The 25,948-nt window shown below is 36.2% G+C and overlaps 2 protein-coding genes across 2 annotated transcripts; both read right to left on the reverse strand.

Moving 5' to 3' along the window:
• Positions 1–335: 335 nt before the first annotated feature.
• Positions 336–11,087, reverse strand: fbxo30a (F-box protein 30a). Its single transcript, XM_066700813.1, has 3 exons — positions 10,872–11,087; positions 4,194–6,367; positions 336–3,693 (listed from the first exon to the last, which is right to left on the reverse strand). The coding sequence occupies exons 1-3, from the start codon at positions 10,882–10,884 to the stop codon at positions 3,490–3,492; spliced, it is 2,391 nt and encodes a 796-aa protein (XP_066556910.1). The 5' UTR covers positions 10,885–11,087; the 3' UTR covers positions 336–3,489.
• A 1,006-nt stretch (positions 11,088–12,093) lies between these two features.
• On the reverse strand, positions 12,094–25,273 carry LOC136759979 (pancreatic secretory granule membrane major glycoprotein GP2). The gene is made up of 9 exons (XM_066715170.1): positions 25,010–25,273; positions 24,234–24,322; positions 23,090–23,194; positions 18,845–19,005; positions 18,263–18,398; positions 15,486–15,580; positions 13,914–14,082; positions 13,316–13,430; positions 12,094–12,605 (listed from the first exon to the last, which is right to left on the reverse strand). Exons 1-9 carry the CDS (start codon positions 25,098–25,100, stop codon positions 12,430–12,432), a joined length of 1,137 nt encoding a protein of 378 aa, XP_066571267.1. The 5' UTR covers positions 25,101–25,273; the 3' UTR covers positions 12,094–12,429.
• Positions 25,274–25,948: the final 675 nt, after the last annotated feature.

Genomic DNA, 25,948 nt, shown 5'->3' on the forward strand with positions numbered 1-25,948 from the left:
TTTCTATCCTTATATAATGACTTGTGTAATTGTATGCTGTTGTATACCTCTGTCCTGGCTGACCCAGAGTCTGTACATGAACTGAATAAAATGCACACATACGGGTGTTCATCTTATTCTGGTAATAAGAAAACGTACTCCCTCTCAAAACTATTGCTATTTCACACAAAGCTATATAAACCAGGAAGGTCAACACATTTGAAGTGTGTGTGTGTGTGTGTGTGTGTGTATATATATATACACACACACTTTTTTTTTTCATTGTGCTATTGCTATTTCGATCATTGCCATTTCAAATGCACAAGGACTATACAGATCTTGACACTGTACACTGATTGTAACATGGGGTGAAGGAAAAGGACATTTTATTAATAATCAAAGTCATAAATATATGCAATGGATGGTACAACTGAAAAACCATTTAAAGTGAAGGGATTATTGAAAAATACATAACAGTGAATTGAGTGTATGATTAACAGTTTAAACAAATTACATGGGGGTACAAATACCAGGTTTGTAGGACCACATGAGAAGCATGAATTATATATTGCATGTCTCCAACACACTACTCACTTTTTAATGAAGACCACACAGTGAAAGTAAACCTGAGTTATGATCAGATGGACTCTGAATTTCAGACTCTCACAGTTTCTCACACACCTGCATTGAACAATAGTATATCCTGTGAATTTTAAAAGGAAGACTATTCATTGTGATACAAATATTGAGTGTTAAATGTTTGTGTATAGAAAACTGAAATACCTCAACCTAGAAAATGTTAACATTCTGAGAATAGTATAGGTCAAATAGCCTTCTTTCAAATATCCAAATCATTTGTGCATAAGGTTATGTGAATTCCTATCCTTTTAATGCCATACAAAATGTTTACCAAACTAAATGTGTCAGAAAGTCACTCTTCCCCACCAATGTGGTTTTCATTGATTTTATGAAGTTCAAATAATCATTTGTTTTTCACCAATAAATTACTAAAGGCTTTTCAAAGGAACCAAAACATTTGTCATCTAATCTCAAATTCTACAAAGCTGTTATTTCAATTATAGCTATATAAAAAACCAACATTTTTAAATATGCAAAATAAATGTGTTTGTTGCATCCTAAAATGGATGCAATAATTAAAGTCAAAACTTTATAAAATTAATATTTTCAAAGATCAATCTTAAATTTGCATTCAATTTTACACTCAAGACCACTAACAAGGTGGTATTAATCAACACACTCACAATTATATCTACCCAACCAAAACAATGACCTTTAGCAAGAGGAAGAAGTAATATTTTGTTAATTAAAAACAGAACTTACATTGCCTTAGAGACACCTCAAATTATTATTGTCTTGAATATATTTGTATCAATTTAAATGCCGTGGTCTTTCAGATTGCACATCTTATCAAATGTCTACCGTGCATTCATCTAAAATGTGAAGTATTAGATGAGTGATTAAGGCAAGCCACACAAACTGATCTCAATACATCAACACATTACTTAGTTTCTACTTCAATAAATGCATTAAGACAGGTATATTTTATGTAAACTTTTAATCCCCTTAAGTTTAGGGCTAGTGTTCATCATTTAAAACCAAACACACACAATAAAAACTCAACTGTATAATACTGTATGGTATCATGTATAAGTTCCTGTCACCATATAGCAATTGTGGCATTGTATGTACAACAGTCTTTACCAATTGTTATACAAGTTATGAAAACGTTTAAAAGGGTGTTCTACAGAATCTTTTTCTGTTCAACCATGATACATATAAAACATTTTAGAGATCTGTTTTAATGAAATACTGCTTGGGTTTGGATGACAAAAAATAAATAACACAAAAAACATGAACAACAACAAAAGAAAAAGGTGCAGAATTTGCATGCTGGACACAGAGAGAACAAGTTGACTTTATATAGACAAAAGCTAGACTAACAAATTCAATTCCATCAATTTGTTTTCCTATTCAAATTGTCATGAGTTTAAGGTTGAGGACAGTCAAGAAAGAGAACTGGCCTTTTGTCCAATGACACCTCAGTCTTTCTGGTGGGAGTGACTGGGCAGGAGGATAAGACAAAACCGAAAGGCAAGGACTTACTCTAGGATTGCACTTTCCTTTCATTAAACCACATCAAAACCACAAATATAGGCCCACCCCACTGAGGATCAATGCTAGTTTAAAATTTCCTTCACATCCACTCATAGCCATCAGAAAGGATGCGGTACCTGGGTACCTGAAAACAAAAAGCTTCCCAGGTAGCCATACGAGTACCTGGGAAGCTTTTTGTTTTCAGGACCCTGTACCTGCTGGTTCCCCTATGTAATAAAGTAGGGCTTTGTTAAATTTGTTAAATAGTATTTACTGTACTGTACTTTGTGTCCAGTGTGCAGATGTCTAGCATAAGAACTTAAATATGGTATTTGTAGTTATATTCAATGTTGTACACACACAAAAATACATTAAGGTAGTAAAACTGTTCATGGTACATTTTTGAACATGTTTATATATATATATATATATATATATATATATATATATAAAACATACATACAAACTACTAATCTTTGGGGTTATTTTAAAAAACTTCTTTCTTCTGTGTCAAAAAATATTAGAGGTGCACTACAAAATTAAAAGTAAACTTAAAATTACACTTCAACAATAAAGTGCTATTGTGATCTTTATACTACAGTATTTTTTTGTTTTTGTTTGTTTTAAATTAGTTATTACAATAAGATAATGTGCACAGTCTGGAAATCCAAAACAAATGATATAACATCTGCATAATTCAACATTGTAATGAACCGTGAAAATATCCTGCAAGCTTTCCCCATGCAACAAATTATGAGCAAGAACGTAAGGTGCATGACTTCACACCCTACCTGTATTTAGGCCATCAGAGGATTGTTTTCTTTAAGCCTTAAATGCTGTCCTAAACCCTTGAAGTGTCAAGATTCAACTGTATGGGAGAAGGTGGGATATGGCTGGTAGAAATGATTATACAGTGCCCAGCATTTCAGATACAGAGAAGAGTGATTTATACACATTTGCTGTTTGGTCAGTTTCTAAATAAAATCCTTGAGTATCTTGCTAAAGTGTGCATATTCTTAATATTTGTAAATTACCCAGATGAAGGGCACTCATTAAATATCAAACCATGCAAGATAATATAACAATATACAGATATCAGAGTCCCGCAGGGAAAATTAATGATAAAGATCAAAAGAAACTTATCGTGTCCAGCAAGTCAAGTGTTATTTCATACATTAAGGCTCCTCTTTTCAACTTTAATACAGCACAGTACTCACTTTTATATAAAAAATAATTTTAACATCAAAACATTGTTTATATACACAGTGATAGATTATTTTTTATGTATAAGTAATCTGCAGTACATTGATAAAGTATCATATTACAAAGAGGTTACGTTTGAGTGTTTTAGCTCTTTAATCAGACTGGAAGAAATAAAGTAGAGGATCTGAGTTTTCATGATACTGGCTTCAGAACTGATCGCAGAGACCGTCCTTCTTTAGTGAGCTCCCTTGTCACACACATGCACGGCAATGGGATTGCTTCTTCTCGCCGATCCACAGTATTGAATCTGCACTTTTTCAGATGGTCGGCCATGCTAGCAATGTTGGCAAACTTCCACTCGTGCACAGTGCCAAACGCTGTGCTGAATCTCCACACCTGGGGAACACAATTACTTAATTAATGCCTTCTTCACAACAACGCAGGCAGCCCTAACCTCTGCTAACATAAATAAAACAGATTTGACTTATGTGCTTGTGCACCTCTGGTTTGTGTCCTCCTGTCAAACCCCGCAAGCTGAAGTGAGACGTACTCATAACTGAGTAGTCACAACCAAAGCAATTCTGCAGTTCTAGGAAACAATGCAGAAATCAGTCCCAGCTCTACAAATTGAAATTCATTGCAGACAGTGGGGGAACAGCATACAGTTCTTCTTGATAAAAATAGAAAATTAAAAAACAACATTCTTTCATGGAAACCCCAATTTAAATTAGGCTAATTAGACAAAAGGGGAAAAAAAATCAAAAGATAAAAGTCAAACGGAAAGATGTTTTGTAGGAAAGATGTCCCTTTGTGCAGAATAAATGTTTAAGTGCAGACTTCTTACAACAGGATCTAATATTTAATATATAAACCCCACTATAGACACAGTTACCAACCTTGTCTTTTATCTGCCATGATGGGGGTCCACTTGGATAATGCTGCTTTTCCCACAGAAGGATGACCATTCCACGGACCTGCAGCAAGCTGGCACATACGTCCCTCATCATCCGCGATGCTCTCGACAGCTGGCACAGACTGAACCCATCAAGAAACCCAGCAATGTGCTGCAGGACCTCGAAAGGAAGATTACTCAAATGGTCAAAACGAGGCCCAAATGAGCTTGTGTTGCTCGGATTCAGTTCAGTCAATGGTGTTGGAACACTAGGCTGGACTCCAAACGACCTAAGATGGCGGTCATGGATAATTCTGGAACCTTGGACAGAGGGGCAGAACCTTCTCTGGGAGTAGGTGCAGCCATAGTAAGCCAGAGGACACCTGTGTTCCATCCACCCATTCAGGCCAGCATGAATGTCCCCGTGAACATTTTTAAAATGAGAAGAAAATTCATCCCTCCTGAACAACTGTCCACAGACAAAAGTAAACATGGAGCGTTGCTTGGTTTGGTATCTAGCCACACATTCCAGAACCAGGTCCAGCCTGAGAGTCTGGAAGGGAGTGGGGTTGGAAAGTTGTGGGTTTGCGTGATCGCATGCAGAGGCTGAAGCGATTTCACCCACCATGGTGTTTGTCGCCAAAATGGCTGAGGGAAACGAAAAGGTCTGCGTACCAAAGTCAATACGATAACCATCGACAAATCTACTGTCGGAAATTCCGCGGCCGCCGGGCGAGTCTCCCAGACAGAAGAGTAAGGCAGCTGTGATGAGGTCAATGCCGTGAAGACCCATCGGATCTTCCGCCACTTCTAGGTCAGATGTGTCAACAGCTTTATCTTCCATTTTTGTGCGAAACAAATATGGGTCAGTAAACAAAGTTCTGCGTCCGTTAAACGTGAACACACTCATACCTCTGAGAATCTGGAGATTCTGTAACTTGCGCTCAAACCTTTTGTCCTCAAAGTCAATGGGCAAGTGCTGGAGTGCATTATTCTGCAGGATTTCAGGAAGTGGGAGTGGGAGTGGTAGCGGAAATGGTAGTGGTGGCGGTGGTGGTGGTGGCTGGGAACCAGAGGGCTCCTGTGCTACAACCGGTATGGAACGATAAGGCATCAAAGGCCTGTGTTCAGGCTTGCCAACCAGCCAAGACCCATTGATGACAGAGTGTTTAGATTCAGCAGCATCTAAATCCATTTTGTCTTGCCCCAAATTAGCCTGGCTACACTGTGCACTGTGAAAACCATTACAAAGGGGTTTCTCATCTTTAATCTTTTTTACCATGTTCATAAGTCCTTCAGTTTCCACATCTTCTTCTCCTTCTTCTTCTAAAAACTCAAATCCATTTGGCTCTGACCACATCTTCCTGTCACTCCCACTTTCTGCTATACAATCATGATCCATTCCACCCACCGCTCCGAGCTCACAGTCAGACTCCTCGTCATGTTCTTTCATCTCTACATTCTGCAGGTCTAACGCCTCCTCCACGACACACACATCCCCATTCCTTTCAGGCTTTTCTTCAGGAAGACTTCCATTAATTAAGTCCATATCTCGGGTTGCATTACTGAGGATGTCCAAAGCTGCAGCTAAGCTTCTTGTCGTTTCTACTGTAGCTCTGTAAAGTTCATTATAAGACTCCTCATCCATAGCAATAATTCCATTTGTGGGTTTTTCTTCTGGTATGCTCAAAGCCACAGGCATCTTCTCACTAGCACCAGGTGGTTTATCAACATTTTTTGATACCATGGTAGCAACCTTAAGAGATTCTAGCAGCATTCTCTGATCCTGCAGTGCTAAAGCCATATCAAGTTGCTCTACTTCATCAACATCCTTGCTTAGGTTTTCATATGACTTCCTATCAGCATAGCTTACTGGCCACCGATTCCATTCCATAGTGCAACACACCACACTGGCTGGGCATATTTCAAGGTGTTCGGCTATTTTGTTGCGAGCAACTGTAAAGGGACATCCAAAGCCACTGTTCAAACAAGGCACTCTCTCAAGTGGGCACAGCAGACGATGCTCTTCTGCTTTACATGAATGGAAAACCGCACCGCAGACCAAAGGGCAGCCAATTAGGTCGCAGGAAACGCCAGTCTCTGGCCGGGCCATACACCTCCGGCTAACACAGTTCATGCAGTGCGTGTGCTGCTCCTCCATTTTGGGAGTCACCAACCCTAAAAGACAATTAAGGAAAATCTTATTAACTGGATTTTATTCACAATAAATAGACAGCCCCCTAACATTTTTAGATGTCTTAACTGATTGTCTTAACTACCACTGGACACAGCATACATTCAGAGACTTCTGCAGGATATATGTAAACTCACCAATAATCATTTAATAAACCAATACACCAACAGCATTCTCAGGTCTCTTATTTAATTTTTTTTGTAAACTATGCACCAGTTACAATCAGCAATAACAAAATGCCGTCACTGTGGACATATTTGTGGTAACCCTAAAACATTTAAAATTAGAAACAAAAAAAACAAATAGAACAAATATCTCTACTGAAACTTTATTGGCCAATAAAAATATTTTACTATATACTACTAATTATAATTATACATTAATTACTACTAATAATAATAACAATAATACTTAGAAATATTTTCTTCTATAAAAGGAGTTTAGATACCATTTTGAGAATGAAATAAAGATGATACTAAAAATAACCTCAGCAGTGCAATAAGAACATTATGGTCCGTGACTGCTGCCAAACCTTGCGAAATTTCACATTTGTACTGTTTTAAAATCCCACACCATCATGCCTGCTTGGTTGTAACTGTTAGTAAAATATTAGATGTATTTATAGCCACCACCTATTATTAATACACAGAGATAATTTTGCAACTTGCGGCTATGAACACTGCATTACTGTTCAAACCCTTCGAGATACCTATTACCAAATCAAACTTGGGCTTGAGTAGTAACTGATATCAGGGTCTATAGACTCTCTATGTAGTCCTATGACATCACAACACTACCAAGTTCTTCAATCTTCAAAGTATAGTGCACAGAAATATATCTCTGCTTTTCTTAGCATGTGTCAGAATAAATACGATTCTGACAAGACTGTAAATACGATTTTCAATATAAAAATATACTATGCCTAGCTCTTCCTTAGTCCCATCATCATCACAACTTGGCAAATGTCTATAGATAAAAGGATTAGTCTCTAGTGAAGTTTATAAAAACGATTTCTTATTAATCATTAAAAGAATAAACCCGGTTTCCAACTACCACTGTACAAGACAAGAGCTGTTAATTTAAATCAGGAGGATGCTTTAAACTGTCTTGAAAAGAAACATCAGCTGGTGTGAAAAAAATATTTCTTGTGGGTTCAAGGTGTACAGATTGTGCAAGACAGTAAATTTTTCATATTAAAGAACAACAGGCAAAAATGTTATGTGCTTGTTTTTGAGTACCATAGCAAATCAAAATGGTTTAAATTGTGCTATTTAATCCACAGAATTGTATTTCTTTTCTTAAACAAAACCTGTCAGGTAATCCAAGTCACAAAAGTAAGAGTGTAAACTTTGTTAATGGATGATGTACTGGAAGACCATCTGGTCAACTAAAAATGTGTAAATGACCACTGTAATAAAACCACAGCACCAAGCAGACCCACACAGCTGACACAAAACAGCTGTATTTTACTTACTGACTAAATGTCAGCGGCTCAAATGCTGAAGCAAGCATGTGAGCTTGTCTGAACTTGCAGAATAAATAAATAAATACGTACATACAATTCTAGTGCCAGGACCTTTGCCCCATCAATAATAACTGACCTGTATAAAAACACAGTATTAAAACATTCTATTTTCTGAACTATAAAAGTTAGATTAGTAACTCTGATTTTGGTTATTCCTGTTACAAACTTGCAAAAAGCAAAGATGCTTATAATTAGTCACTGCCCAGTGGTAGGCAGCAAAAAGTAACTTCAGCAGTCACAAGGATTAGCTAATAATATACAAACAGAGGTGCCTGTTGCAGTGCTTGGGATTCAGGTTCTTGGAGTGATTATGGGACATTTGACTTGGGGTCAAATGCAAATACATTAAATTTAAATGAATATGCTTAAATTATTTGCATTTCACTTGACTTTATCATACCCTCTACTACAAATATTTTCATTTGTATTTAATGGAAAAAAAAAAAAATGATATTCACGTACTATATTAACAAACAGTATTTAAGTTGGTCGGTTAAGTATGTGCATGTGTGAAAACTCTGTTCATCAAAATGAGACCTACATATCATTGCCCTACCATCAGAACTGTACTCAACTCAGCTGTATTAACCTGTTCATGATCTTCTCAATCTTTGAAGTATGAATATTATTAATTGTATGACTATTATGTTGACATTGCATACACATTTTGAAGGGTATGTTTATAAGAAGCTAAAAGACCATCTCACATGCTTAAAATACATTCCCATTCACAGGTGAGGAAAAACAGTGCCTAGTGAAAAGTGCATAATGAAGATGCTGGATCAACTTCCAATGAAAATACTGTAATGTTTTTGTACGAACGAAGAATACCGACAGACATAACTGGAAAAAAACAATGTTCAATGAATCGAAAAAACGATGTCAGAATGTCTGGAACTTCTGCCTCGGGTCATTTCAAGTCAGATCACCTGACACAAATACTTAGTCTAAAATAACTTTCCAGAATTTTTTTTATATTAAACCTTCTACACAAGGATAATCATAGCAATTTTTTTTCCTGGTCAATTTGATTGCTTTATTTATCAGTAAAAGCTACAGAGAATTATTAAATATATGTTGTAACCCAAATAACACAGTTAATCTGCAATATTCAAGCACTTTGCCGATCTGTAGTATTGAATGATAGAAACACATGTGGGCTATTGGCCTACATATTAATTAATTTGTGTCTACTGGAACATCTCCGTAATATCAGACAACTTCACAGGCTTGTAGGGAAAATAAAACTTCTGAATAAACAATCTGCTATTAGAGCCAATAATGAACAGCAAACAGTGGCTTCATGATGTACCACCACTTAGATTAAACTACCCACATGAGGTGAAAACTCAGACTGCCAACTTGAGAGCTGCCTGGCATATAATCAAACATTTATCCCCGAGTGCAATAAACTTTCTCAGAATCAAGGCAGTTAGGCAAGTAGTGTAGGACACATCAAAACCTATGATAAAAAGATTTTGCTACACTCACTGAAGAATGACTGTAACATGACCTGTCAATTTCTCTATAAATTACACAGCACTGTATTAATGCCCCTATGTACCCCAGTATACTTTAGTCACTAAATAATCCATAGCACCCTTTTGTGTGGATTCAAATTATTCCTGATTCTGATCATTTGAGCTTAGCAGCCATTTAAGAACATACATTATATTAATTAAAAATGTGCCACCCCTTCATATTCAGTAAAGTATCAGCATTTCAATCTTCAAAAATATGGTTATTTCATTATGAATTTGCAATACTTCATAGCTAAGCAACAATATCAAAATCACACCCACACAAATGTATACATATAACCAAACTTCTTCTATTTTACAATGATTCCAGAATAGATAACACACGTATTATATAGTTCCATAGACATTATCTAACATTATAAAAGTCTGTAATAGTGTATGGGAGTATGAACATGCACAAAATTCAAAAGAGACATTTTAAAGCCCATAAGTTTTTCTGTGACAATACCTCATAAAGCCTATAAATAATTAAATTATTTGTAATACAAATAATATGCAAATACTGACAAGATCAGTGTCATTCTTCACTTTTGGCGACTTTGTTCAGTACTACATGTGGTGCTGGTATTTTTGACAGGCACAGGCTAACTAGGTAGTTGGTTCCCCTATTGCACAGATAAATGCAAAACCAGCAGCGCAGGTACATGAAACAGCTCCTGCCGTGACGTACACTTCACTTTCACTTATGAAATATGCAGTCCAGGCTTAACTACAGATTTCTATTCAAATGACCTACTGTAGTTCACTTTATTTTCATATGCACACACTATTTCAGGTATTAATCTTCAATACATAACATCTGTATATATGTATGCATTACTTTTAAGTGTAGTTGTCCCACCTATCAGGCTTTAAAATGTGAATATGGACACCATTTAGCTCCATAAATAGAAAACCACGCAAAACAGATGAAAGGCAGTGCTGCACAGTGACGGCAGCTCCGACCTCGGGAAGTAAACACATGTTCTTGTCAGCGCAGAAACAAAATGTCACGGCATTAGGAAGTTTCACGTACACGACATTAAAGCTGGATTAACCGAGGCCCCCTCGTCCCTGGTCCTTTGACAGTTTTGCTGGTCTGTGTATCCAGTGAATACTAAGCCAGTGCCGGAGTCTCCCCCCGGCCCATGCACCGCTCGGCCTGCACGGCCACTTCTGAAGGGGCTCAATCGAGGCTGTGCTGGACGACTTGGGAAGCTCTCTCTCTAGGAGGCTAATTTCCCCACCCTCTACACACAAAAACACCAGCTGAAAGTGTCCGGGCAGCCCGCCGGGGTTCACTTGTGATGCCCCTGGCTGGGTTATGCAGCTGAAACCGAGCCCTGACGAAGCAGCTCCTTTCTGCCTGTGCTGTGACTTTGCTCGATTGAGGACTAAACTTTCTCCAGTCTCACAAACGCCACACAACTGCAACTTTCTTACCGACGCCGTCCATCCACTCTTCCCTCTTTGTCCCCGTCAGCTTTAGTTTTCTTCTTCTTTTCGGGTCGTCTTGTCCAAAAGTTCACACAACTAACGTCTTTCTGTCTTTTATTTTGCTTTTTTTTGTTGGGTTTTTTTTCAATCTCACAGTTTTCTCTCTCTCTCTCTCTCCCCCTCTGTCGGTATCTGTTCTTGTCTGGCTGGGACGCCAGTCTATGACGTCAGCACGTCGCGGTCAAAGTTCGGCGTAACAGGAAATAGATTAAAAATACTTGCGTTTTTTTCACTGCAACCTGTTGTTTTAAATTAACACTTTATCGGGCTGGCCATGTAATTTTAAAGTATATGTTTTTATTTGAGAAGGTGTCACTGGAATATACAATTTAATATTTATTATTAATATTTACCGGATACATTCACCATCTTATTATATTCTCTAAAGTTTATAGGGCATTTTATTTTGTAATGTTATATTTATTATTATAATAATAAATATTATGGTATTATTTGAACGCCTCCGTTTTTACAATAATAGTGCACCACCCCCCATCATTTTAATAAAATGTATATACATTGTATGTAGCTATATGAATGTGTTTGAAGATTATTTATTTTCCACCAAAGTAACATCAGTTAGTCAGTTACATAATTATAATAATTATTGTAAACAACGCTACTAAAAATGACAGTGAAATTAAGAATGTGCTATAATGTGTTGTTTGTACACTTCTTCATTAGTAATTCATTTAAATTTGTTCCAAGAATAAATAGTACACAATTTGTTGTTTCCAAGACCAGTACTAAGGAAACTTGTGGCTGAAGGGTAAACATCATACTGAAAAACAACCCCTTCACCCAAAAGTTTCCTTATTGAGGGTACACTGCATACTTGTGAAAAATAGACTATTACTATCATATTACCATTATAATATCACAGTTAAAAATGTGAACTGAATATTACAATAGATGTCTGGAGTACATTCTTAGTCAAGAAAGACAATCATATATTTTCTACACATGGATCGACAGGTAGCATCCACATTATATTTCATTGAAGCTTATATTTGAAAGGTGCAGGCTGAGTTTCATAGCTATGCGTAAGTGTTTGATTTTGATGCTTAAAAAAAAAGAACCGTTGTATCAGCGCAGTCAGGGCTATTGCAATTTTATTTTTCTGTTTCATACAAAAATGATAAAGTGTGGGTTTTTTTATTCTGTAAAAAAGAAACGTTTCGATAAACAGCACACAAACAAATTCTAATGCGTTTAACATTTTACAAATGTAATAATAATAAAACCTGTATTCATTTATTGACATTCATTCTAAATATAACTCAAAATCTTCCTTGTGAATCTGAAAAGATTTTGCAATAGGTTGTATTTTATTTCACACAACTATTTTTGCCAAATTATTATAAAAAAAATGCTACTGTACTGATGGATAATGCAATTACCATGAATTGAAGAGACATCCAGTATGTACAAGCAAGAGGTTTCTATACTTTTTAGTAAAGTAGTGTATGTTACAAAACTTCAGGAAAGAGAGGTAGGACTGGGTTTAGGAGGCGACCTCTGAGTGGTGGTGAATATTTGACAAGGTGAGCTGAGCTTGCATTGTGGGATATGCTCCTCTGGACCTAAGCCACAGTTTCCCAAATACTCCTGTGATGAGCAGAACAATCAACAGCAATCCTCCAAGTACCAAGGTTTCCACTGGCAACAGGTGTCCAGTACCTGTAGGATTGAAGACAAGAGAAAGGAATGGGTGGAATGGGTCTACAGAAAACGAAATTACTCTCAGTAATGTGAATACAGCCGGTACAGTACCAGTAAAAACACATCAAGCAAGTCAGGAGGATGATGAAGACAAACAAGGCAATGACAAATTGTATTTAGAAACAACGTGTAACTTATTACTTAAAATGTGTTTATGTTTATACATAATATACCATCTTCTATGGATTTCTTCAATGTGCATATCATGTAGCCAGAAAATATGAAGATATTAAGGGCCAGTTTAGCCCTGAAGAATCTTTAATATTTCTCAAAGATATTCTCTCAAGATATATATTATTTTTCAAATTGATAAACTATAATAAGGCAAATTATAAAAAAAAAAAGATTTTATAATTTACTACAAATAACGACTTCTCATTCATTGAGTTTTCATGCAGGTTTCAATCATGCCAAATGTGCAGCATTCATGGTGAAGCAATCCCATTTCCCATTTGAAATGCGTCAAAATTTCAGGTTGTAATGCAACAAAATGTGAAAAAGTACAAGGTTGGTGAATACTTTCGATCGCTGCTGTACATGTCTGTGTGACACTGCTGTTGTAACTCTGCCTTACACACTGAAATGTGTCACTTCAAGCATGATTGAATCATGGATGAAAACGCAGCCACTGATAGCGTAAAATGATTGTGTAAGGAACATACACTTACTTTGACCCGCTTCATCACTGTTGTCTGTCACCCGCTTTATAGGCCCGAAAGAGACAGTATGAGATGGCTCAATGTCTCTCCTTATCCGAATAGCTCCTTCCTCTCCAGAGCAGTTCTGTTCAATGAAGGATCATTTTCAAACTAGAGAGTACGCTTATGGCTTACATTTCACAAATAGGAAAACGGTTTTAGTCCCCCCCCCCCCCATATTTTAGAGGCAGTACGTTATTCTAGGGTGCTCACATTCAAATCAAGTTAATTAGCAAGACTAACACGATACATATCGTCTTAATATTCTCACAGGGATACCCAATCCAATCAACATCCATAACTAAATTATATTCCTGTGAAGAAAAGCTTTTTCATGACTGACTAATATGCTGACAAAATTAGCACCGCATGACAATAGTTTTACTTAATTTAAGTATTACAGGAAAACATCATTTTTCCTTATCTTATTATAACAGTTAACATAAAGCCTCATTTTGCAAGTGATTTAAAGTGAGCCAAAAAAAGAAAAAACCTTGACTCAAAAGCTCAGGAGCTCTCTATTATACTGGTATAGGGTGTTGGAGGACACTGGTGGAGGAACACTTACAGGTTGACAAACTCCAGCCGTGTTGTGACAGATTTGAACATAGCAGTGCAGAAACACGTCCTTATAGGAATTGCCCATGAACTTGAACATTTGTATCCGAAACATTGCCTCTGGACCTTGGCCGTTCTTTAACACTGCTAATGTTTGCTCGTTAGTTATTTCTGGACAGCTGAGAATGAAAACACAATTAAAATCAGACATTCATCTTTATAGGCATCAGTCATTGCCATTACATGGGGCCTAGGTTCCCATTCTTTCCCCACCCAGACAGGGCCTGTGATGGAATTCCTCCAAGCACTGTATCCTGTACAACCTTTTCACTGGCAATTAAGGGATGAACGGAGAGCCTCAGAAAAAATCCTTAGAAACTTTTCACCCCACGGCTGTCAAACACAGAGGACGCCAGTTACACAGCTGAGAGGAGAGAAAGGCAGCACTGTAAAGTCATTTGCCAGAGTTCAAGCTCCCAGTCTTGGTATGACATCAGCAGACTACCTCCAATGGGATTCATTTAAGTGTCCTATTGTCAGAATCGGGCAAGGACAGGCATACACAGCCCAAAGATGACTTCTTTCTTGTGAAGTCTGCACAGATTAAATATTTCTAGCACTTTAGAATTTTTTAATATATATTTTAACTTATGAAATACCTAACAGTAGGTTGTGGCATGATAATATACAGTGGGAGACATTTCTGAATCTTTTCTGGAGATAGTTCTTGGAAAGAAAGTTTAATACAAATCTGGAAAGCATATGCACTGTTTACCATATTTTGAAATGACATAATATAACGGTACTATAAAGATTCAAGTTCCATTGTCCAGCTCAAGGTCACCCTACTTACACCTCTGTAAGCCCATTACATGGAAAGGGTTTTAACACGCATTATGAAGATTAATCACTGAACACAGGAGAAGGCTGCTCCTCCGTGTTTGTACCAAAGACCTGACTTTTCAGGTACCATTATATGCTTACATTTCTTTCTGAATTAAAATTTCATATGACAGAACTGTTTGCCCATCATATATTTTAATCTATCATTTATTTAATAATGACAAAAACATCTGTGACACAAAGATGATTTTTAAAATCTAAAAGAGTGCCACACAGCTAGGCAAACATTCCTGCTTTGCACAGTACAGTAGTTTCTTACAGAGATGGAGGGAAATCACAGTGGATTTTGTAGTTACCCTGTTGCTAACAGAACCAAATACTAGCGAGCTGTCAAGGGCACGCACAGCTGTTGTGTTTAAGTGTTTATTACCACAGCCCTGTCTTAAACTGATTAAAGCCACAAAGTTGTTTTTGATTTCCTGAACAGTAACTGTGCCCACTTTGATATAAAACCACAAAAAAGAATAATAAAAACATGCGTTAGGTCAGTTGTTAAAGATTTTTAGCACCTATTTCAAAATAATGACTTACTAACCCCCTTATTTGCATCAATTGATGTTATCTGGGAAGTTGTTAAATGTGTTTGGTCAGAGCAGGGGCAGTCTCAGTTTACTGAAGAAAAAGACATGCAGATAATTACGTAGCATTAGCTCCTTTACCACCTGGTGTGATCACAGACCTTTCCCTGATGAAAGTATACTGAACATTGTTGTATGGATCATTGGTTGGGGTAGCCCAGCATCGGCCCAGACGCAATATCAGATGAGCAGGTAGCTGCAGGGCAACAGATGAATAGGCACGTTAGTAATACACAATAACATATATTGCCTAGCAACAGGCAGTGCTATAGTAAGCAAATATTTCCACAGGGAAGTCAACAGATGAACTGTGAGCCTGAGTTAGCAGCTCTCAACTTCAGTTGGCTTGCACAACATAGCTGTGACTGCAGGTCATCCGTGGCTGCATTAGAAAACAGTTTTATTATTACAATCTTGTTATTTCTAGTTAATGCATACATGTTTCATACAAATGAAAATTCTTGATAAGGAACTGGATGAAGAAAAATATAATTGGTTCCTGAAGTTTTGTAGATTTATAACTAAGTGGTTCTGATTTTCAGAGGTAGAATTGCTTTTCAAATTCAGGTTAATGATTTTTAGAAAGTCATGTAGAATTTTTAAATGAAATAATCGTATGGCATTTTTAATATTTGGGTAAAAATCTGGGTTTATTTAGAAATAAATTGATAAGCATAACACCCACATAGAAAGGAAAAGTGCTACATCTGATGCCTATTAACAGACAAATTCTTAACTTGAAAAACACATTGGGAGTTATTTCTCAATTTCTTTATTTCTTTATTTTTCTCCAGAGTTGCAGGTATAACACAAGGTAGAATAAACAGAGAAATCGAAGAAAAAATCTTAAAGCTACAGTGCCATTAGTGAAAAATACAAAACATGTAATCTTCTCTGGAGTTTAATGCAGTATTTTCCACTGATTCTGGGATTTTTCAAGTTTAACCCAAAGCAGAAATATCAATTTTGAGGGGATAAAATCTGGTTAAATTGACTAAAATGTGAAAATCAGAGCCCCTTGTTATATTACTGGAACACTGAGAAAAACATGTAACTGTCATTTTAAGCCCCATTGTTAAAAGGTAACCTAATTCAAATTAGTTACTGAATCCCCAAAAATGCGTTCAGCGGGTAGAAATTGGGTTAAATTGTTTAAAACAAAATGTTTTTAAGCAGTGCACCTAACCTTCAGTTTCACTACAGGGTTGGTAGGTAAAAGCTAAAAAGGAATAATGCTTTATGAATGCTGTATGTACAAGTGGGATTTCCTCCCCAAAGAAAGGATCTTTAAACCATTGTGTTGTTATAGTGTGATAAGAAACTAAACTATCAAACTAAAGTTTAATTTGTCAGCATTAAAGTTCAGTGTTTTTTGTCTAGAGGCTTTTGAAGGATTACAACACACATTCTGGGTAATGACTAATAGTGTGTTTTGTTTTGTTTCTCAAGGAGTTTACTTATAGAGACCCTTTGTAGTAACTGCCTACTTGTTGGGGTAAAATTGCCCCCTATGTATTGTATATACCCACTGTATAACTGTTAGAAAATATAAGAAACTTTCCAGTAAGTTACTAGTTAAAACTTATTATAATTTCTCTGCTCAGACTTATCTGTGTGGCAGATAGAAACAATTTCTGCTGCCGTGGAATTTCTTTGGGTAACGAACCAAAATTATCTATTAATACGTTCTTATTAGTACAGTGTGTCCTTGGTACCAGCACTTCCATATCTGAACTAATTAAAAAGAAAACCTTATGAAATTTTGTTTACTGTGTCTTTGATATCAACGCCTCCATGCTTAAACTAATTATAAAGAATACCTTATTAATTATCGCTTCCCGTGTCTTGGAACTGCCCCGGACATATGCCAAGAAGATATCCAGTTTCGGGACTGCCCCGAAACTCCTTTGAAATACTGCTTGTAAATGTATAAAAGGCTGTGTGAAACTTTCAATAAACGAAGTTAACGAACAGACTTCAGTGTCTGTGAATTTTTCCTTCCCGAGCGCTCATCTCCTGCAGAAAGGTCTCATCCATTACTGGAAGCACTGATTGGGGTGCCTGATTCACTGGGACCCGAAGGGTTGCTTCAACTGAAGCATTGTACCTCAACACTACTGAACTGTATTATGGAAGTAGGCACTAGATCCAACAGAGAAGTTACGGTGGTTTCCTGAATGCCGAAGTATGTAACTAGTGCACTTCAGAGCATTCACTGGAAATACTGATGTCTAACGGTGTTTCTGCTGTTCCGTCTAGTTTAGGTTACAGTTGATTTGTTTAGTTTAGAGAATTTACAATAGGAATGAGGTGCTGTTGGCTCTCCTTGTGTTAAACTAATTTCCTTAAAGAAAAAGAAAATACATTTCTTATGGGAGGAAGAAACATTCATATGATATAAATAAATCACCTGGTGGAGTTGTCAAAACCAAGCAAGAGAGAAAAACACTGTCCACTAATAGCTCCCAGAGGACAGTGTGACACAGACTCTCAGGCCTCCATTACTGATGTTTATCTCAATCAGTTTGTGCTGTAGAAAACAGAGTATTTCCTGAAACAGGCATTGGGAGGAGAAGGAGATTTCAAATCATGCCTATAGGGCCAACAATATCTGGAAGATGATAATCCTAAAGCAGTTGGTTTTAGTTGACACGGCAGAATCATTAATATTCATATTATGTGCTGTAGATGCATGATTTCCCCATTTATAATTCCCATTTGCTCTGCTCTGGCACTGAATATGACAACAGACACTTGTAGCTTTAAAGAGAAGGATTCTCTTTTGCTTCAGACCCATGGTAAATGTTTTCATTTTAAATTGCCTAGGCAAGGTTTCTGCTGGTTAGTTTGTTTTTGTTTTTAATGACATGAATCTCACCATTAAGACTTTGACATAAATGTTGTCTTCCAAAGTGAGAAATGGTACTGTTGTCCACTTGTCCTCAAAATCCTCATCCTTATACAGCATCATGGACACAGAGAAGTTACCATCCTCTGTGTTGAGTGTGATTGTCCTGCAAAATATGAATATATTACAAACCAGACTGACACTCATATGAATGTAGAATACAAATATACTGATACACCAAAGGAGATTTTAAAATGTATTTATTTATACAGAATTATTGCTGTTGGATGGATTACTGGGGACTATTGTAAGATCATGTATAACAATTGCAAGATCTTGTATAACCTAAGCATGTTTTTCACCTGTCCAGGTTTCAAACTATTTATTTAATTTAATTGTAGTAAATTAATATGTAAAATGTAATGTGCATTTACCATATGTATTAGATAATACAAGGTTAAATCTATTGTAAATCAAATACATGGGTAGTACACAAAAACATAGTTTACTACACATGCTAAACAAAAAAATAGTTGAATATGAACGGTAATATAACTTTATAGTATTCTGATAGTGTAGTAATGTAAGGGACTGGGTATGTGACATAATTACCTGACATCAACACTTATCATATTTTCTCCATTGGGTTGCCGAACCATGTAGTTGATTGGATAGCGGCAGACAAAAGTTATATTGACGTAACTCCTCGTTATAACCTCAGTTTCATTATTGTGTATGGTATTTATGAACATGATGTGGGTATCATCTGAAGCCTGCACTTAAAAGAAAGATTTGTTTATGAAGATTGAATTTATGCGATAGGTATCAGTAAGACTTTCTGAATAAAGCACTGTACAGTTAAATGTAGTGTGGTATAACCTGTGGAGGAACTAAACTGATTGCACTCACAGGGTGTAAAACATTTATTTGAACTTGTATTCCTTAAATATCTGATCTGAAATCTCTACTAAAATCTCTTCTACAGTTCAGTTACAGACTTTGCTCTTTCTTTCTGTTGGTAGCATGACGAGACCCTCAAGTCCTTCTTGATTAATTAACAAAGGCTGTGGCTGACACCCAGTGAGAGATTTAACTACATAATAACTTTCCTATCTGAAACACATTTATTTATTTACTTTTTACTGGAACTGTATATAGTCCTACAACACTTTATATCTTCCTGAGTTCCTTCACAAATCCAAAGACTTTTGTTTGTGTATATACATCTATATAATCTGGAATAAGTCTGTGACAAACCCAAGGTTTATGAATCCACCCTGAGGAATGTGTCACAGTGCAGCCTGTCTTCATTGTGTCATTCCTCCCTTAGCTAACAATCTTTTTTTTACTATAGATACTATAGAAACCTGTTTAATATCACAGCCTGTTTTAAACTATGACATTTACATGGATGTGACAATGAGAAAGAAGAGAATAAAGGAGAGATTGTGGTGGAAAAATGTTTTGTACCGGGAGTTCTAATCACAATTTATTACGTGCACGGGAGGAACAGCGCAACACAGAACTCAAAGGGTTTTAGGCATAGCATTGTTCTCTGAAAGTTTTAAGATAGAACAAAGCTTTTATATCCCCTCTGGGACATATCATAACATATCATAACCAGTGTCTGAATGGTCATTTCCAATAACCAGCAGTGATTTCATTGGCATCCTAAACTAAGCCTTCCCATCTCATCAATATTATAATCAATAATCATGCAATCAAGTAAATCATTAAGTAATGTATCTACATTACCAGTTGCAAGAAAGGAATGTGAAATGCTGATAATCACTTTAGATAGGATAGGATGTTAATATTTTTCCCCCACAAAAGCAAATCAACTCTTAAGAGCATTTCCTACATCCTGAACAGAGGTTTATGGCCCCCTTGGCTATTGAACTGGAAGAATTGCTCATTAGCCAGTTGGCGAGACACATTTTATTGGCCCAGACTACATACAACCCTCCTCCATCCCACCACCTCCTCTGAGGGACAGGGATTCAAGAATCTTTATCTTACAGAAAGTGAGGAATGCTGTTTTTAATGTGGAACAAACCATTGCAATTCTGTACTATGGGAGATCATTATAAGAAACAATTTTCAAATTTAAACAAAATCTAAACTTTCCCATAAATGATCAATGTATCCTTCACTAGTTTTCACAATTTATATTCATGAAAACCAAGATAAGTAAATTCACAAAAAAAGTAAGTTTCCATACAAACTAATATGGAGCTGGACAGTCGGCCATTTAACTCTCTTTTTGTGAATTCATATACATATATAACTATATATGAAGATCAGCTATCCATATTTTAAAACACATTCACAATTACGTAATACACACCACAGTATGCAATACTTCTAGGAAAGAGAGGGCAATATCTAAAAGATAATGGACACACAAAACTATGATATATCATGTCATAAGTTTATAATTGCACTGTTGGTAAAAGGCAGTTCATATTACCTGCATTTGAAGCACACACCTGCTGTACAAATGGTATATTTCAGAAGGTAATAAAGTTATCTTAAACTGTGAAATTCAGTACAAAGGGTAACTGTATTCTACATTTAGGAAAGGAACTAAATTAAAGTTTTAAGGAGACAAAAATATCAAGTTACAAGTATTGTTACACAAACTGGGTAGCAGTTGTAATTCTGTAACAGTATTAACAAAACATAACCTTGTTACGTAATCCAGTCATTTTTTCTATATATCCACACAATCTGTTTACTCTTCACTATCTATTCAGCCGAGCTGAGAGCAGTAGCATGTAGAATTGGAAATAGTGCTAGTGGGCTGGTTTGATGAGATATATCCATTATAACACAGGGCCTCCCAAATGGCCATTGCTTAGCTCCTTCACAATTGAGATAAATGAGTTTGTTGCATCGTCAACAGAATAAAACGAGGATTCAGCTTAAAGAAGCAATAACTGCACTAGGATTAGAAATGAGGGAAAATCAATTCCCCAATCTTCAAAATAGTAAATCACTTTAGTGTCAGCTAATACAAATCTGAACATGAATGACCAAAATATCTAAACCCCAGAACACAGATTAATTTGACCCCCCTGATTAAAAGCAAATATTGTGTTCCTCTAAACAGGCTTTTTAAAGGGAAGCAGACTGGGCATGTTTTACTGAATGTTTCAGAAGCCATTTTAAACCTTGTGGAATTAATCTTTTGAGGAATTTAATATATTTTGCTTCAATAAAAGGCTGATGTGAGTTTGTTCTTTCTAGAGATTCTACAAACTTTTGATTTAATCATCAAACACCAAGCAAACTTGCCATCTCTCGTGCCATGCATGAAACAATACAAAAGCAGTAAGCCACAAATAACAAAAGTTATTTTGTTCCCTCTCCCCAGAACCTCTAATGGTAAAACTCTGATATAGGCGAGTGCTATCAGGATTTGGAGAAGTTATGTAATTTAAAATATTTTATGCTTTTTGAAGAGAGAAAATCCCATTTGTCAAACAACATTTTAACTTGGAAACATTGTTTTCTCTCCTAATATAGCTTGACAATCTACAGATTTATGCTGTGTAGTAAAAAATCAAAGTAAGACGTTTTACAATAAAATAATCAGTGTTGATTTTGATATCCGTGTTTTGCGTAGTAGTAGCTAACACAATTCAGGCTGACTTTCGTTCTCATGTGGCTGGTATGCAAAGACCCTTGTAAAACTGCTGGAGAGAAAGACATTTTCTCCCCCACAAGGCCAAGTTAACCTTTTACATGCTTTATAAGGAATGCACTTTGCATTCTAAGTGAGCATTTCAATGATACTTAATGTGGTTTTGAGTTATATCTTGTCAGAGAGGAAACTGTCATCCTGTCTTTGTGGTCACTGCATGAAAGGAGAAGGAAAAATAGTCAGCTACAAAGCTGGACGTTGACATATGGTCAGCCTATTCACAGATCCTGAAAACACAGCTATAATTTCCATATAAATCCAGATAATTTAGTGCTGTGAGCCAGTGTCTCCATAGAATCACTCGGGAGAATGAATGTAGGAGAAAAGCAAGACACTCCTCTCTTTTGGCAACTAAAATACGTTATTCTTCTGCATGTAACAATACACTTCAACATGCCTAAACACACATCATCCTTCACTGAAGACACCAAATCTACAGTTGTTGAACCAAGTGGCTTACATTATAATACATTCCCTATTAAATAAGAAAAAGAAGCCAATCATTATATTGTGGTACTAAACAAAAGGGTAGGAGGTCCAGCAATGAAGTCAGCTGTAGTAAAGCCACTTGTAGGATCTGCTATTTATTACCTCAAGAGACCCATAGTAGAGGTGTCATAGTAGGAAAATACTATTGTTTATGTATTTTACAATGCATACTCTCACTGGATAAAGTTCATGAAGTTCAGAATCATATTGTACCATCATTTTATTTTACAACAAAATATAGCACACCAGAAAAAAAAAAAAAAAACGATTTCTTCATAGTTATAGTAATACCTTGGAACTTTTACTTTATACAATTACCCGTATATAATGTGGTTTAAACCATAATTATTAAACATGGTTAATTCAACATTATTAAACATGTTTTTCTTTACATATATATTTAAAAATATATGACAAGTGTTTTCAGTTTTCTCAACAGCATAATTTTTTCTTAGCTTAACAGTATTTGTTCTTACTAAAGTCCAAATATCAAACATACCAATAATACTGGTGACATGAGACTGATAGTCAAAACATTTATAAACACAAGCTGAAGAATACTTTTGTCTAAGGGATATATAATATGATATTTGAATGGAATAGGAAAACACCAACAAGATGAACACATGCAGAAGGTGAAGGTAAGTAGTCGACCCAATTACCGTAATTGTTCCACAGTCCGAGAGGTTGGTTTTAATGCTGAAGACATAGTCATCATCGATCTCCATTCCACGACACTCAGGGTCATTCAGGTGCAAATCCCAGATCTGCAGAACAGGACATTTCCCCCCCCCCAAAAAGGAAAGTTGATCAGCAAACAAACAACTAACTGACAGGTAATGTGTACACAAATATTTTAACTGAAGTGCTTCTTCAGAAACAGAGACGGATACAGGTAAATGCTTGTACTGTATGCATCTACATTTTCCAAAATAGTAGGTTAATAAACTTCAAATTATTCAAGAAATAAACATCATCTACCACTGACTTTCAGTGACTTTAACACGTGTGTTAATGTTTGCTCTGAAATAGGGGGGCCCTGATTCAAGCCCTGAAGCATTAACACAATAGATTATATTAACTACACATTTATGATGCCCTTGTCTTGACTGAAGTTCTCTGCATAAAAACACTGAATACCTATTGAAAATTCCACTAGGTGTGGATTCTACTGGTTATCAGGACAGAGGACCACATTAATCACCAGTTAACATGGCGCTGAAATGTAAGCAATATAAAATAGCTTGGAGCATCATGTCTTCATTTTACAACAGTAATATGTGTGAGAGATGTGGAATGTATTCAATAAAGAGCGGTTGGCACTTATGGAGATGAGAACTGAAGCAAGACAATTATGAGGTAATCCCTTTGTTCTATCATCTCTTACCTTGGGGGATATTTATTTATTTATTTATTTATTTATGATGTATTCATTTATTTCACTGGGAAGTCTTTGACTAGCTTTGAAAATCATGGTATAAACCCAGTAACACAATGCTTTTTGAAGCAGCACTGTTACTGAAAACTACTAGGAAACCCATCTTTATCCTGGTTTGTATTAGAAGTACTTCTTCATTCCAAACTGAAAAATGCACTGCTATTATCTTCATCAGTCATAATTAATAATTTGGCTTTGAGCAAATGTAAAACGTTATTTGATAGCAGGCTATGCTTCAGCTTTTCCTGGATTCCAAGAGCAAACCTTTTCTACATAAATACATACAATAGTATAAAACACAATATGGGTCAAGAATGTCAATAATATTTCCAAATAGCGTGTGTGGCAGTGGACAGGCATTGGCTTACATGGACTGGAGGAACTTTGCTGAGAAAGAATGCACTTGGAATGCTGACTTCCATCTGGTCATTGGTGCAGACAACGGTTTCATTAATTTCTGATTGAAAGAAGAATAGAGAAGATACATTTGTGACCAATCACATGCAAATGGAATACTAATGTAGGTGTGCAACATTCTTTGACGTTTCACAGTATTTTGTACTGGAGATGTTTGCTGTTACATACCCAAGGTGCTGATAGAGAATGTATCAAATTCATATGACAAGTATGATTATTATGTTAAAAAAACATTTTTTTTTGTCCAATTAGATACATTAATTGCATAATAAGCTCATTTGAGTAGTCAGTTGAGTAGGCAATCCATGCAAATGTAAGTTTTAAGCATATATATAACATATATAGTTGCTGTACTAAAATGTTAATGATACTTATCTAACTTTACATTCCATTGTCATGCTTTTATTGTGGATTCCTGTAAGTTGCCCTAGAGACAGATGACACATCACAAAGTTTTTTTACTCCCTTTAGGAATTCTACATAATAAATAAATGAGATACACTTTGATTTCTCAGTCTTCCCAAACACATATATAACACTATATACTTGTTAATCAAGTTTTGTAAAATAGTTTTATTTTCTAAGATTTGATATGAAACAGAATATCTCCATAAAAAAACACAAATACCACTGATGATTTGCAAGATACCATATAAAATGAGGAATACTTTATATTGACGTAAGGATACACAAACTATTTTATTAAATGTACAGTCATCAGACTTACCCTCCTCAGGCTGAAAATAGGATGAAGTTGAGGAAATCATCCTGAAAGTCAGCAAGGAACAAGCAAACACGAAACGTATGGATGTCATCATCAGAGACTTCAATAAACACGATCAGTTTTGCCCTTGACTCCTTAGATGTTGTAGAAAGTGGTGTACTTGTAATTCAGTTACTACTGCACACGTTAAGCTCTAGGTTATCCCCCTTACTCTATCAAACAGATATTGCTCTGATGCAGTCACAGCCTGCCTCCAGCCCTGAAGTACCAGCCTGAATGATGTTCAAACCAACAATGAGATTCCTAACATGAATGGGGAAAGCCGGGGGAGACCAAGGTAACACAAATCTACTTGAGAGAAGGAAAAAACAAAAAACAAAAAAACATCTGTGACAATCAGGATTGCACACATGGCAAACATCCACCACCACTACTACAAATAAATGAGTGAAATACGTAACCTGCTTCACACGCAAAGACAATCCGAGACAAGGTTTACTCATCTTTTTGTCTTTTTATTTGGTGCTCTTCCCAGAACAAACGGATGATGTGGCAGACCATTATTTTTGCGAGAATCTCAGTTATGGGTAACGAGAAATTGTGCGGTCAAATGAAGGGCACCCAACTCTGAGATTAAACTTTGGACATTATCATCCTTTGCAGAGTGCATGTAGAAACACATAACAGAACTGAGATATGCTATGGTGGCTTTCTGCTAAAGAATATTTGTTGCTCTGAACCAAAACCAGTATAATTTTGTTTTTTTAATTATTTATTTTACAGAAGGATTTTCAATCTTCAACCTGACTTTTAGAGTGCTACAAAATGGAAACAGGGCCGGTGTAATAAAACCACCAATTTACTTAAGGTAGTGAAGTCACTTCCCCCACCCACTGATTTCATCTGCTGGGGGTCCAGAGTAAATTAAATAAGTATGGGAGT

The sequence above is a fragment of the Amia ocellicauda genome, chromosome 1, assembly GCF_036373705.1.
Source record: "Amia ocellicauda isolate fAmiCal2 chromosome 1, fAmiCal2.hap1, whole genome shotgun sequence".
Classification (NCBI taxonomy): domain Eukaryota; kingdom Metazoa; phylum Chordata; class Actinopteri; order Amiiformes; family Amiidae; genus Amia; species Amia ocellicauda.